This window comes from Sinocyclocheilus anshuiensis, unplaced genomic scaffold (assembly GCF_001515605.1).
Source record: "Sinocyclocheilus anshuiensis isolate Anshui unplaced genomic scaffold, SAMN03320099.WGS_v1.1 scaffold1114, whole genome shotgun sequence".
NCBI lineage: Eukaryota > Metazoa > Chordata > Actinopteri > Cypriniformes > Cyprinidae > Sinocyclocheilus > Sinocyclocheilus anshuiensis.
Genome location: NW_015540838.1, coordinates 446,263 through 462,132, shown reverse-complemented (window position 1 = coordinate 462,132; position 15,870 = coordinate 446,263). Strand labels below are relative to the sequence as shown.

General features: G+C 37.0%; 1 protein-coding gene across 1 annotated transcript; it reads right to left on the bottom strand.

The window, feature by feature from the left end:
* Positions 1 to 3,126: 3,126 nt before the first annotated feature.
* LOC107687403 (immunoglobulin superfamily member 21-like) lies at positions 3,127 to 12,868 on the bottom strand. Its single transcript, XM_016484721.1, has 10 exons — positions 12,599 to 12,868; positions 9,475 to 9,587; positions 8,155 to 8,276; positions 7,910 to 8,028; positions 6,835 to 6,950; positions 6,212 to 6,692; positions 5,636 to 5,736; positions 4,920 to 5,112; positions 3,955 to 3,993; positions 3,127 to 3,871 (listed from the first exon to the last, which is right to left on the bottom strand). The coding sequence occupies exons 1-10, from the start codon at positions 12,654 to 12,656 to the stop codon at positions 3,795 to 3,797; spliced, it is 1,419 nt and encodes a 472-aa protein (XP_016340207.1). The 5' UTR covers positions 12,657 to 12,868; the 3' UTR covers positions 3,127 to 3,794.
* Positions 12,869 to 15,870: the final 3,002 nt, after the last annotated feature.

Genomic DNA, 15,870 nt, shown 5'->3' with positions numbered 1-15,870 from the left:
TGTGTGACTCTCTCTCTCTCTCTCTCTCTCTCTCTCTCTCTCTCTCTCTCTCTCTAACACGCATTCGTGACGCATGGAGAACGGTATAAGAACAGCGAGGATCCGTGCACTTATCAAGAGGCGGGACGGGACTCTTGCAAGTGTCGTACGAAGATTGAGAGAGATAATTAGTGAAACATTTATTCATGTTTTGCGCTGCACTGTTATACTCTCATTATACGTGAAGTCATGCTGGTCGCTGTTAAAGGGGTCATATGATGCTGCTAAAAAGAACATTATTTGCAACAATACTACAGCGAGAATAAAAGTTACGCCTTCTTTCTTTGCGTGAACATTTGGGCAGCGTTATGCAAATCTTCCCACATCGTGACGTAGATATGTGGGGGCATGTTAGAACGAGCCGTTTTAGGTAGGTGTGGCTGACTCTTAACTTTTATAAAGAATATCTCTTTGGATTTGAGACTTTAGTCTTTGCAACTTTACAGATCTTCTTTATGCACCAAGAGCTTGTAACACTCCAAAGAGAAAGGAAAAATTTAAATCGCATCATATGACCCCTTTAAACACTTAAAGGGGCTCATCACTGCTGGGAGACTCACATTAATAATGTGCATCTATTTTGTCATCCAACTCTTTCATTTAGGCTATTTACAATATCTCTGAAATTTAATGCTGCTCTTCGACTTAATGTGAAAAACTTCTGTGGACTTAATAAAAAATCACTTATACACTCTCAGAAAAAAAGGTACAAAAGCTGTCACTGGGGCGGTACCTTTTTAAAAGGTACACTTTTTTACCTTTTAGGTACTAATATGTACCTTTAAGGTACAAATATGGACTCTTTAGGTACAAAGGTGTGCCTTTTGAAAAGGTACCGCCCCAGTGACAGCTTTTGCACTTTTTTTTCTGAGAGTATAGCGATTCAAAAAAGTTAATTAAGCAATATCTCACTAGCAAGAATCCAAATGTGGCCTTCAAGTGGAAATATCGAGTTCCACAGCTAACAGGGAACGTTCTCAGTTCTGGCAAGTTTCCCTCTGTGTTATGAACAAACATCCAGTGACGTTAATAGAACATTCGTTCAAAGTTATGTGGTCTTTAATGATGTTCTTAAAACAGCACAAAATATTATTTATACATCGTTCATGGTGTTTGTCTTTTCCATAGAATGTTTGTTCATCTAATGTTTTTTTTGTTAGGCTACCACATTCAAAAGTAGGGGAGGGGTGAAAGTACCATTAAAAAAAAAAAAGGTAATTTTAAAAGATGTTTTAGACAGATATATTTTGCTGTGGTCAGTAACTCATAAGTGTGATCTATCAATACCAGGTGGTATTTTGTACAAATGTAGAACGACTTCAGTATAATTTCACTTTGAACACAAGTTGCACATTGTTACTTTTGACCCTATCGGTTGGGACTAAAGTAACACAAAAATTCAAGCTAGATTTTTTTGTGTTACTCTTGTTTTTATTATATATGCCTGACTATGACCTTGTTAACTGCAAACATATTTTGTCTTTGCAAAAAATAAAATGTTACATTTCGGTTTAATCAATGTTTCAAAAGTAACCCGACAGTACAAACTTGAATTGTTTAGAATATATATTTTTTTATTGGCTGTCAATCCATTTTATACAACTTTTTTTTTTCAAAAGTATGAACAATATGAAAATTACATTAAATTAGCATAATATAAATTCTCGACATAATTTAACAGTAGTCATGTTTCCATCCAGTTGTTTTTATGCATAAATTCAAAATGTGCATAAAACATCAGGATGCATACAGTGCAAATTCATAGGTGGAGGTGAAAAAGATAAGGTATGGCTAAAACCTAAAAGTGACTGAGGTAAATGGAAACAGATTGAGTTAATAAATGGTCACATACAGAAATCAGCTGATTTAAATGTGACTCAAACTTCCGCTCCAGGAGAGAGGAAAAATGGCTGAATCAGACGTCTGTCTGTCTTTCCGACCCTCACTCTTGGCCTATTCTGTTGGTATAATATGACATAAATATTTTAATAAATGCTGCAAGACACAGAAAGTCACCACATTAGCAGCGGGACAAGAGAAACACTGGTCACTGTAGCGGGACAAAAGTAACAAGTGTTACTTCCGTCCCGACAGGAACTCCTGACATTTAAACCTGATTTACTTTTATACTGAAGAACTCTGACAATGCAAACTTCAGGATTTGTTACAGTACTAAATTACCTGTAGATTGACCATTACTGTGACACATGAAACGAGAAACACAATTTGTAATTAGAAAAAAGTACCGCTTCAGTAATTTACTTACCGTACTCGAAAAAAGCTTTCCGGTGTTCTAACCGCGGGAAACGATGATCAAATCACGTGATATTTGCCAGCTCCATCAAGGGATGCGTTCTGAACGTGCTGTCGTAGCTTGAAATGCAAACATGTAGTCAGAGCTCTGAGAAAATCGCTTTGTTACTTTCGCCCCTAACGAAAGATTCCCCCCTAACATTCCCATAATGTTTGCAAAATTATCAAATGGAACGTTCCTTTAACGTTTAAACGGTCCCTTAAAACATTTAAAAAACAGCATTAATGTTTTTATAACTAAAATTGGAACATTAGCAAAACGTTCTTAGAACATATTTTTGTTAGCTGGGTCATTATCCAAACCTAACTGATTTATCATGTATATATTATAACTAAACCATAACAGAAGTACTTGTTTTCGTGTCCTTAAATGTTATTGGCCAAAAGGTGTTTACGGCGTTCCAACCCCTCGGTGAATGAGGAAAACGTCATGCATTCATGTTGAAAAATAATACATTAGTTTTGTTTTTATTATTATTATTACTATATTTTACAATTATGTTATATTATTTGATCTATATCCATTTTATGCATGCTAACATAATCATTATTTCAAATAAAGCAAACCGTGAAAGGTGATTGATTAACTATACATTTGTATGTTCATTCATACATAATGTCTTGTAATTGAAATACAGCATAGAAAATTATTAAACTAATTTTGCATCACTCGTTACCATTGACAACCGACTTGTTTGCCGCCATATTTCGCATCACATCATCATTTACATTTTATACAAATTTTTGTATGAAAGAACAAAATAATTTAAATAAATTTCAAAACTTGCCTTTAATTTTTCTTGTAGCAACACACCTTGTTCACTGCAGAGATAATGACATTGCGCTATAATGTATTACATAACTGTTCTTAGTACACACCAGCCAAAAGGGTCTATGGACATTTTATGCATAAAAAAGGTATTCGGTAAGGTAATCTATACTGTCATCTAGAAGTCATATGCAGTAGGTGAATCTGATCCTCAACTTTCAATTGCTTCTGCCATGAAATCAAGTGATTTTGCGCTCAACAGCTCAGATATAAGGAACACCATTAATAAAATGACATTACAATAAGCTGTTTAGAATGATGAAAGCTGTAATGTATGTCCAGGATTATCTATGTGGGCCGTCTCCCATTCCACTTCACTCTAATCCTTTTCTGCAACACAGCTGTGCACAAATACAATGTAAAAAATGAATTCAAAGCATGAATATGTCATTGTATTATGACAAAACAGGTGTGGAACAAACTGAGCTGAACCGTAGTCACATGGTTGGGGTGGTCAGGGTGGGTTGAGATTATCGTTCTCATCCTGAGCACATATTTCTCTGCTGAAATCTCAGTCCTGGATTATAGAGTAGCTGCTGGACAGCGAGAGAGATGGCAGAGGAGCTGACAGAGTATCAGAGAGGGTACTAATGGAAAGTGCATCCCATTGTGCTCATGTTAACTCCACAGTCAATGACAACAGCAGCAGCATCAGCGAGGGTCCAAGCAAGTCTCCAGCAGAATCGCCAACTGAAAATTAATTAACCGTCATCGTGAGAGTTTATCTAGAATACCTTTGGATATTTCATGTGTAGGATGTTGTTGTGCCTTACAGTTCAGATTTATAGTCTCCTTCTTGATCCTGGGATTTTCTGTTAAAAAACAAAAAAATCTTTAGTTAAACTGTACAAGTTATCAATAAAAACACATAAAACATAGAAATAAAAAAAGCATAGAAATATGTAACCTTAAAGGTGCACTCAGTATTTTGGTTATGTTGAACTTGCTGATATTCTGGTCATCATGGACCTATACAGACATCTAGTGGTGCGAATGCACCATCACGCAAAAGTGAGTTAGCAGTTATTAATGCCATTGTAGACATGCCCTATTTGCATTCAGCCATGATTAATAGTGCTGCAGGGATTTTTGTAGGCCAAAACCAAAAAACAAGTTTGCATTGTCCTGAAGTCAATGGGTTTTTTGAATGGGGTTTGGTTAAATGCATAAAATAAGATCTGTGTTTAACACAAGCTCAAGATATTTTCATGTTTTGTTCTACAACATAAAACACATTAGTAATAACCCCTTTTAAAGCTTTTACATTTATTGAAAAAGGCGGTTGCTAATAAGTGGCTAAATGGGACTATAGAGGTTGCCATTAAACTTCATCACGTCATTGCTGGTCATGTGATCTCAACATGGCAGCCGGTTATGCATGTTGGTATCACAAACTGACCATACACTGTGCGCCGTTATTTTTGTTAGTTTTTTTTTTGTCTACTGATCAAACACGATGTCTTTTGAAAATAAACACCTAACAGCGATTACATCTCACTAAACAGTATGGGGCATTTAATTACTGGGTACAAACAAAATACTGTAAGAAATAAGAATGTTTGGGAATGGTCTGAACATTTTAATGCACGCGAGTGCTGGATAAAGACAAAACACAGTGTCAGATGTGGATCCAGCATTGTGAAGCAGACACATCTTAGGTAGAAAGCGAACAGTATGAGGCATCTGAGTGTTGGCTACAGACCACATGAATTGTGTGTGATGCATCTGGTATACGGACCAAATACTATGAGGCGGGTGTGAGTGTTGGTAGATCCCAATGGGTTTTGGACCGTGCAGCGATACATGGAGCCGTTGAGCTCAGCTGGGACTCTCTCCAGAACCAGCACTTTCCCAAATCTCTCTTCACTTCCATCCAGCAGAGGTCCTCCCACACGTGTCCATGTGAACAGAGGCTCTGGAAACACTTTATTCTGTAGCACATAGAGAAAAACAAAATATTCATTCAAAACTTCAGATATTTAAAACATTGAGCATGGTTATACCCAACATAACATGCAGAGTATATAGTTTATATTTTTCTGCATTCAAGTGTGAAAAATTACAAACAAAGCTAAAATATTTATGAGGAGTTGCTTGGGAGACTCTTTTTAATCATACATTTGCTAAACACCACTGGCAGTATTCATTTGCTCATATATATTATACTTGAAGAGAATATTAAACAGTTTTCAAAAGAAGCTCTCAAAGACATTTAAGGTCTACTATAAATCATCAAAAGCAACTTAATTATTTAGTTCAACATTTCCAAAAGACATTGGTAGGCATTATAATGTAAAACATTAGCTGTTGCTGTTGCCGTGCATTCAAATTAGAGTAGTCATATCTTGCCGAGACAAAAACATGAATAACTGCTACTGTTAAGTTGCACTGTTTACAAATAATTAGTTTACACCACTTTATATACTAGAAACATTTCTTCTTTTATGATTGTACCGCTTTGGGCCCCATTTGGAATCCCTCCACTTTGATGTGAACCGTGTCTCCCACTTTCGCTCTGCTTGGTGCCACAGAGAGTTTCGGGCCTTTTGGAGCAGCTTGAAAAACAGTGAGAAATAAAACTGTTGTCAATATGTCAGAGGAGGCAGAGAGTCAAGGTGTTCCATTACATACAGTATATATATATATTTTTTTTTTTTTTTTTTACTTTATTTGGTGTTAGCGGTCAGAAATGAACGGAATTTCAAAAATTGCTTGTAAATGTTTCATTATTCTATATTATCATCAAATCTTGGATTCAGTATTTTTGTCAACTTAGCTTGTTCAACCAGTCAGTAACTTGCATTAAATATATATATATAGATTACATTTAAACGTGTTGCTAAATTTGAAGATTAAGTGAATGTTAGATGACAGTAAAGGCAATCTAAATGTCAAAACAGGAAAAAGGAGCAAACATAATTCAAATGTTAAATAAAAAAACTCCATAATAACTAATATATTGTGCAACCCTAATAAACATACTTAAACAGACCCCTCCATAACTGTATTTGGTAACGTATATACACTCACAGAGCGTAACCTCTGCCTTCATGGGCATGGAAAGAGCCGGGTGCTTGACTTCACAGGTGAACAGAGCCTCATTGTCCAGTTGTGGGTTCAGGTGCCAGGTCAGCATAGCTTGGACCTCCATAGTACCGTCATGCAGCTCAGACTGTGTATGGTTGAAATAGTACAGCGGGCTTGAGCTCAGCACCCAGCGGGGAAACTCTCGGCTGATCACAGTCTCTGGGATGACCTCTGTGGTGGGACTGGGTTCCTCCTGACCAGGGACTCCAGACATGTAGCTGCGCTGTGGCCGGTCCTTATCCAGACGCACCGGCTCGCTGTAAGGGCCCAGGAAAGAAACAGACTTCTGCACTTTTGTATCATCCAGTTCTCGGCTGATAAGCGGCTGGTTATCCATGGCAGAGAGCAAGCCTCTGTTTTCCACTTTCTCAGTGGACGTGAAAGGATGGACTTCAATAAGTTCTCCATCCCTCTTGAAGTACACCTGAGTTTGGTGAAGAAATAATTACAAAAGGTTACAACTAAACGGCAATGAAACACATTTCCATTTAAATAATCCCTGCTATGTACATGTCTGTCTTTATTTAGGTTTTAATTTAGAGCTTGTATTTTATTCTTCTACTAACCACGGGGGCAGGTTTTCCTCCAGTTACAATGCAAACAAGCGTGAAGTTTTGAGCCTCGTAGAGACTGAAGCGAGCTGGCTGATTTGCCGCCTCAACAGATATTGATATTGGTGGAGCTGAGAAAAACAAGACACTGAAAACTCATTAGAAATCGATAGCTTCACTACAGTAATTCAAAGAGATAAGGAGAGATGACAGTGCATTCAAAGTAATTATTAGTATCTTTCTCTCAAGGGCACGTTTGTGCTTCAGACACCAGGAGCCAGGAGATCCTTATTTAATTAGCTTTCAGTTTATAAGCAAAGTGCATTAGTAGGCAAGATTTATATCACAATAGCAGCATCTCTTGTTTTAAGTCAGTAATCCATGCAAAATCTTTCTGATGATTTCTTAGCTGCCATTAAATGAACTCTAGCTTGTGGTATCTCACTTACTCGTCATGGCATATTACATCCGATTGACACATTAATTTACAAGTGCATGCAGAGGGAAATTGCATGAATACCCTGCTGAATATTCCCAGATTTTATGGGCATGTAGGTACTTGCACAAGCAATTAAGAAAGAGAGACTGAGAATTTGAAATCTTGTCCTGGTTTTGACACCAAAAAGATATACATGCTGTTATTATATTATTAAGATAAAAACTGCTGAATCAAAATAAGCATCTTAAAGTAGTTCGTGAATTTTCCATGATCATTTCACACAATTCGCACAAAAATAAGAATTCTGTCATCTTTTACTCTCCCTCTTGTTGTTCCAATCCTCTTTCTTGTGAGGAACTCAAATGAAGATAATTTTGTCCATGCAATAAATGTCAATTTGGTTCAAAGTTATTGTTCTTCAAAATTATTTAGTGTTATGCAAAAGAAAGAAGTTCATACAGGTTTGAAAGAACATGAGGGTGAGTAAATGATGACAGAATTTAAATTTTTGGATGAGCTATTCCTTTTAAAGTCAAAGGCTAAGAGTTATTATGGATTTTATAAGAGTTATTGTGGATTTTATGTTAATACAACCAGATACTAAAGCACATCACTATGTTATGTGTATGACGGTTTATAACTAGAACCTACACATGACATTAAGAGTGATACTCCCAGATGCCAAGACCACCTTCTCTCTAGATGCCCTGTCATAGATCCCCACATGGCATTCATATGGTCCATCATCTTCCATCTGAACCTCAGGGAGCCTATGAACAGTGAGGAACAATCTGTCTAAACACACAACAGCAGTCATAAAAATAGCACTGTGCGTGCTGAGAGGAAAGCCAAGTAATATCCACTATAAACTGTGCTCTGCTGGATATAACTATAACCTGACAGTTGACTGGTAAACAAGGTCCTCTCGTCTGCGAAAGTCCTCCATGTGAGAAAAATTGGTGTTGAACATGGCGTCGTAGGTGAAAATTTTCTGTTTTGACGTTCCACCTTCCATCACCTTTGAAAACAATGACAATATACTATCATGTATTGGGTAAAACGTAAGTTAAGAGAAATAATTTGCCATTTACAAATGAAGAGTTTATTTGCAAAAACAGATAACTCCGCTTTTAACAATTTTCCAAAATCCAGTTTTTTCATTGTGCATTCCAATTAATCTCAATCAAACTGCAGTTGGGTTATTTTGATTAGGTTAAAAAATAACTAAAAAATACGGCTAACTAACACAATAAAACGCAATAAAAATATGATAACAATAAAAAAACATGATTTTTGAAAATGTTAAAAACGGAGTTATCTGTTTTTGCAAATAAACTCTTCAAATGTTTCCTACTTACAGTAAATGTTTGGTTATTTGCAATAATTAACTTTAAATGTCTAGCTGTCGTCTGGACTCAAATCCTGCTTAAAAATGTATGAATTTCTTTGAATAAGATATAAACTCCAGCATTAAATCAGTTGACATCTGTGGTGCAAGTTCTAGTACAGTAAATTCAGAAATAACTTATGGTTTTTAACCAACTTTTAGTGTATGTATGAAGTCAGATTATCTCATTAACTATGGACATGATCCATTAACATCTGACAACCACATTTACATTTATGCACTTGGCAGACATTTTGATTCAAAGAAACTTCCATTGCTTTTAAGATTCGGTTTTGATCAGTTCATGCATTCCCTAGGAATCAAATCAATTACCTTGTTGTCCAATACTTTTGTCTTACTTTTGAAAAATATAATAAATAAAACTTTTGATGTTTTGTTATCAAATACAAATAAATGTATACTTTTTTAATTGTGGCTTGAGTGTCCAAATAGTTTTGGGACCACTATTAGTATGTGTGACCTCTGTATGATTTCCAGTGGAGGGGGAGAGATACAGAAAAGCTGATCATTTATGAGAGTTTTTAAATGTCATAGAAATATATTGGCATACTGATGTGTTTTAATTTAATGTTTTATCTGTTGGATCATCAATCCTGCCACACTTATGGCTCTGTGTGACGACAAAATGAAAACAGCTCGTCTTAAAATCACTGAGGCGTTCACTCTTAATCCTGAATATATTTTCATATTTTTGACCGCTTCTGTTCTCACAACGTCAGTTTGAAGAACAGAAAAACAAGTGATTTTTTTTTTCAGGATGCTGAAAGTAAAGCGTATCATGCAAAGATGAAGCTCGGACCCCACTTACCCGAAACCACACAATCTCTCGTAAGTTGCCATCCGTCCTGAAATTGCACTTCAAAGTCACTGTGTCCCCCATAACCACAGGAGGGAGAGGCTCAATGGTGACTGTTAAATAACCTGGAAAAAGATAGCAGTGTCACTTTCTGAATGCATCAAATTGCACAGCCCTCCTTTAAAATCCCATTCAAATTACCAGCAATGAGTCCCAGCAAAAGTACAGTACTCACCTCATTTCTGAAATCATTAAGTCATAAGTTAGCAAAACTGAGTGCTTTTGAAGACCAAAATATAAACCTCCCCCAAGAGAGGTCATACTGCAGTGACAGTGAATTTATAGCATATAATGAGCCCTTGCTCCAAGTTGTGAATATTTCAGATCAAAAAGCATGATTGCAAAAAACAATATTAATGGATGTTTTGGGAAGTCTGCAAGAAGATGTCTCAGTGCTATGTTTCGTTAATTTTTAATCTCCTCACGGCAAGAAATAACAGACTTTCATCAGCACATACCTGACAGGTATATCTGATTAGCCATTATTCAACAACCTGTGCTTGTAATGACATTGATCTATAAAAATTGTTCCTACAACAATGTTTATATTACATGTGAAATGTTGACATGTTAGAATCAAAAAAAATTTTGCTCTCACCTATGATAAAACAAAAAAGCAAAATAAAGTGCATAAAAAAAACAAAAACAAACTGCTTGAAAAAACACTGATCCAAAAAGACTGACCTAAAATCAATCTATTTTGCAGACAATGTTTCTAATATCAAACAATTTTTGCATCGATTTACTCTCACTTCTATAATTAAAAAAAGAAAGAAAACTTTAATAACAGACTCTCATTAGTGCATACCTGTCAGGTGTGCCTATATTGTAATGTATTGTCTGATTTGCAGCGAATGTTCCTGTTTTACCTCTTGATGAAACAAAACAAAACAAAACAAACAATTAAATGCAAAGAAACATAGCAAAAAAAGAGAAACAAAGTAAAATGAAATGAAGCAAAGTAAAACAAAACGAAACAAAACACAAAGCAAAGCAAAGCAAAACAATAAATGTAAAGAAGCAAAATAAATGTAAAAGAAGCAAAGTGAAACAAATCAAAACTAAACAAACAAAACACAAAAATACAAAGCAAAGCACGCTATAATGCTACACAATAAAACTAAATTTAAAGAAAGTAAGAAACAAAGTGAAACAAAACATCAAAGCTACGCAAAATAACAAATGGTAAAGAAACAAAAAAGTAAAATTAAAAGAAGCAAAGTGAAACAAATCTAAACAAAAAACAAATCACTGCAAAATCTACTATAAATACTACACAATTAAACAAAATGTAAAGAAACAAAAAGTAAAATGAAAAGAAGCAAAGTGAAACAAATCACAAACAAAACAGAAGAAAAGCAAAGCTAAATAGACTACACTATAAATGCTACACTATAAATCAAACACCCATCTGTTAAGAATGGATTTGAAAAAATGTTGCACACCCACATTGTTCAGCGTATTACAGTATTACATAATGGCTGTCACAAAGATGGATTATTTGTGTAGTTTGATGCTTCAAGATCTAAAGCTATATTTCATCACTTCCAGGTCTTCCCGCAATCAGTGCTGCCAGAGCTGTGTCCCTGTCCTAATAAAGTGAAAGGGCTTAGTTTAAAATTGTTACTCATATTTTTACCAACATCTGATGTTGAAAACATGAAATGCCTTTGTATGCTGAACAACCATGCAAAGCAGCCGTGTCTTGCCGAGTGCTGCAGTTCCACTGAAACAGTCACCATGTACCGAGCACAGGCATCAGAGTGGGAGGCAATCGGCCTATAATCTGTCACAAATTCACTGACCTAAAAAATCCCACTGCTCCACCGTATTGGCTTTTAAAACTGTGACGTAAGTGAATGGATTATTTTTTTCAATGTATGTGTTTGTGTTTTTTCTTCTTTCCCTAATCCATGGTACTTTCTCCATCAAACAAGGCTGCCCCACATGCAGCACAGGACACTGGGAATGTCCTGTGACCCTCAGGCATGCACTTCTTTATGCCGTCCTTTACTGAGCAGATGCTACAGAGTGTCCTTTAGGAGGCATAGTGAGTGGAGACCATGTCAATTTTGAGGGTTTATGACAATCCCACACCACATATTCATGAGTTTGCCCCAGTCTTGAAAATGTATTTGCTGTAAAGTCATGATCTTTACTAAACTGCTATGAGTATCGATATAATTTACCCCCGTGTAACTTTCAATTCTGTCAACCTTTCACTCCAAACCTTATTAAACAATAGCTAAGTCCAAGAATCATGCTATGCATCATAATAAACTTGAATATGATATCTGTTCCAAAGCATTGGAGAGAACTAACGCTAAAAACATAAGGCTTAAATCACATTCATATGATTACAAATAAAGAAACACTGCTAATGATGCACTTCTGAAAGCTTCTCTCTAACATGATCTGACCGGTGACATTAAGTGCTTGACTCAAGTGAATGAGACATGACATGATGCTAGGCAGCATTATTGAGTTACAGTAAAGAGTTTGATGGCTGCAATTACTGATTCATGCAAAGAACAAGCACGGTCTCTCTTATACATGCATAGGCTTGAAAGAAATAATGAACGACTTACCCTCAAATGAAAAAAAAAATTCATTACATAATATTAAATATTTGCTTGCTCTGTAGATACTACTGCACTACTGTTCTGCAATCAATGATCTTTAATTATTTCAGAGTGCAGATAACCCAGCATAAATCTGTGTCAGGACAAAAGATTAAGCTTTATCCTCAAAATAACCACCCATTAAAATCATTAAACAAGTGCACCTGAGTTTAAAGGACAAGCCACCTCAATCTAGAAAACATTCAATCAATACAGCATTCATATAGTGTGGAACAGAATAGCCTGAGGCTGTAAATATAGTGCAGACGTGCTTTAGGTGGTTTGGTATTGACAGCCTACTAAAATCTTTAAAACTGCACAGTATAAAGTTAAAGACAAATAAATTTAGTCCAAAGTGCGACTCTTAAAGTGCAGAAAAAAAATATCAATATGCCATGACTTTATCACATTTACTGCTGACTGCTCATATCATACATAATTCAAGTAAAACTTACCTATAACGAAGTCCAGTAGGTCAGCACACAGGAACAAAGATAAAGTAATTATACTCATCTCTTTTGTCTTATTTTAATATCAGTCAATGGCGCAAGAGTGTCAGTATTCCATCTTAATATTATGTTAATGTCATCCTCCGTACAAAGCTGAGATATTGAGTATCTCGTCGCAATTCTCCCTGTGATTTCTCATGGTGTCCTTCTAAGGGAGCAGCAGCAGCAGCAGCAGCAGCAGCAGCATCTCTCTGGGCTCCGTCGGGCGGAGATTCACCAAAGCAACAGATTTGAATGAATTCATTCTCTCGTGCGCGCGCAGTCACTGACACTCGCTCGTGCACACATACTCGTATAATAACCTCGAGCAATCTGAAGAAATGACTGCTAGGGGAAAACGCGTAATTCTATGTTATTTACGTAGTAAGGTTAGTCTGAAAAAGCTTAGTAGTAAGGTTAGAATGAAAATGTTGTGTGGTTTACTAATGCACAGTAGCCTATACTGCTATAGAAATTTAGATACATCCAAATAGATGGAACTCTGGTTTTGGGCACTCACACAAACACAGTATAAAAGGGTAGATCACAGCGTAAGTTTGCCTTAAAAAGTGGTGGGGACGGGACGAGGTTTTGATGGGGTAGGGTTACATCTAGTCATGGCAACCAAATACATTGCACGCTGATTACAATCAATACTGGATGCACTGAAAAGGCAGCTAGAAAGCAGGAAATATGCTATAATATGTATAAATTAACCTCAGCGTCAGTTCTCGCTTATTTTACGGTCAATGCATTCGAGACTGGATGCGTAATGTAGGCCTACAGTAGCCGCACACAGGGCCGTTTCTAGGCATAGGCGAGCTAGGCGGTCGCCTAGGGCGCCACTAGCTGAAGGGGCGCCAATGAGCGCACGTACTGGCACTTTTAGCAGGGTTGAGATAAAGAGGGGCACGGTCACCCTGAAATATGACTGCCGCCCCCACTGGATCCCCCAACATTATTGGGCTAGAGTACTGTCAATCTGACGATGCCTGTATGCCACTAGATCAGAGTGCTGTTAATTGCTGCCTGATTGTTGCATGCAAAGTTTGCATTTGGAGCGCTCAACAACGCCATTAGATCAGTGGGCTCTGTCAGTGCTTTGGCAAGGTAACACTATTTTTTGCCATGCAATAAAGCTAAGTTCAAAGGCCAATTTAAAATGTTGGTACAGTAAATAAAGTGCACAAAATCAGTATTTTGTTTAGGTAGTATTTGTGGCACATTTGTCCAAATATTTGTGGCAGATTTGTCCAAAAGGTGTGCGTTTTTTACGATTTAATAGCGATTTCACCTAGGGCGTCAAATTGGCTAGAAACGGCCCTGGCCGCACAACACGTGCGACAGCGGTACAGTAGATGTCGAACGGGTCCAGGTGTTCTGACAAATAATGCTACCTATCAGATTATGCTACTAACACTGTATTTATCCTACTGTAAGGGTAGGTTTAGGGTTGGGGTAGGTGTACATGTTAATAAAGCCTCACACCTTATTAATACCATGCTGGAAGCAACATCAGATAGGTAGCACTTTTCGCTATCGAATTATGCTACCATCTGTTTTAATGGGAGGTAGCAAAATCTGACAGGGTAGCACACATCGTCAGAACACCGGCAGTGTGTTTAAGCCATCCTCTGAATCAATTGCGCCTCACTGATCATTTTTAAGATAAAAATATTTTCTTTGCGCTCCGACTCATGATTTCTAAAGTATAATTCTGCAGTACAGAATTTTGACAGCGAAGCAATCCTCCCCGCAGACCTGGTTTTACGGAGGTGATGGGTAAGCGTCTTCAGTTGAAGCTGTAATAAATAATAACATATTGACCTAACCGATTTGGCTAGCAGTGCGCATTTGTCTGTGCTCTGGAAAGCGTCAAAGGTTTCTATTTCCAACGTGTTTTGCCTTGAGTAATGTAACCATTCACAGACAGTCAGACACATCTGTTGATTTCATGAATGCAATGGCCAATCAAAGGCATTAAAGGCTGAAAAAAAACCCCCAGCTAAAACTAGCCTAAGCTGGTTGACTGGTTTTACCTGGTCATCCAGCCTGGTCTAGGCTGGTCATAGCTGGTCAGCAGGCTGGTTTTAGAGGGGTTTTGGCCACTTCCTTAGCTGGTCGGGCTGGGAGACCAGCTAAAACCAGCTGCTTCCAGCTTAAACCAGCTAAGACCAGCCAACCAGCTTAGGCTGGTTTTAGCTGGGGGTTTTTTCAGCAGCTCACTGCTCAAAATGCGTCGATTTAGTCCGCGCTGAGTAGGCTACTGTGCACTTGCGAAGTGTAAACATGATGCAACTTTAAATAAGAGATTCATTACCGTATTGGCCCGAATATAAGACGACCCCCTTTTTCCAGATGTACCTTTGGGAAAAAGGCTTTTTAAAAAACAAATCTTGTTTTTTTGTCAGTAAAACACATTTTGTCTTCAATTATTTTCATATTGCATATTTTTCCTATTTTAATTTTTGTTTTGAAAGTTTGGTAAAAACTGGTAAAATGTACCAACAATCACATTTAAAAAATATACACTTTTTTGATATACCATTAAAAAAATAAAAATAAACAGGTAGCCCATCTGAATTAGGACATTTAGGCTATCCATCTAATAGTAGCCTACCAAAATCTTATTAACAGTAGAAGTTAAATCTTACTGTAGTCTTCAAATCTGGGTACTGTCTTACGTTTTAAAATCACAAAGGGAGTTTGGTCCCATCAGGCTAATGTGACAGTCACGACTTATGCACCTGTAAGGTTTTCTTTTTCTTTTGTCTCCGCTATATTATCCAATTCGGTAGGTGGCGCTGTTACAAAAGCATAGGGTCCTAGAACCGCGGTCCTGAAACTGCAGCCTCCGGTTGTGCAGGAACACCCTTCTCGTTTTTTCAGATGTTTTTCCAAGAAAAAAATCATCGTCTTATATTCGGGTCAATACGGTACTTGGTGTAGATTCATTGATTTTAACAGAACTTGATCGCGATAAGATTAGTGACAGCTTGTCAGTAATTATAAAGGGAGCGCTCTTTGCTCATAACATTACGCCGTTTACTGTTTATAAATGCTGATATGTGTGTGACAAGGTTTATAGATCAGGCCTGTCTGACTAGCGCAAATATATTTCATGTTACATGAATGAATTGGCTAATTATGAAGAACAAATGGAGACAGGTCAGAGACACTTTTACTTTGCGTTATAAGCCTTCTGCATGCTTTTTTTCAGCGGCTTTCAAAAAGTGCTG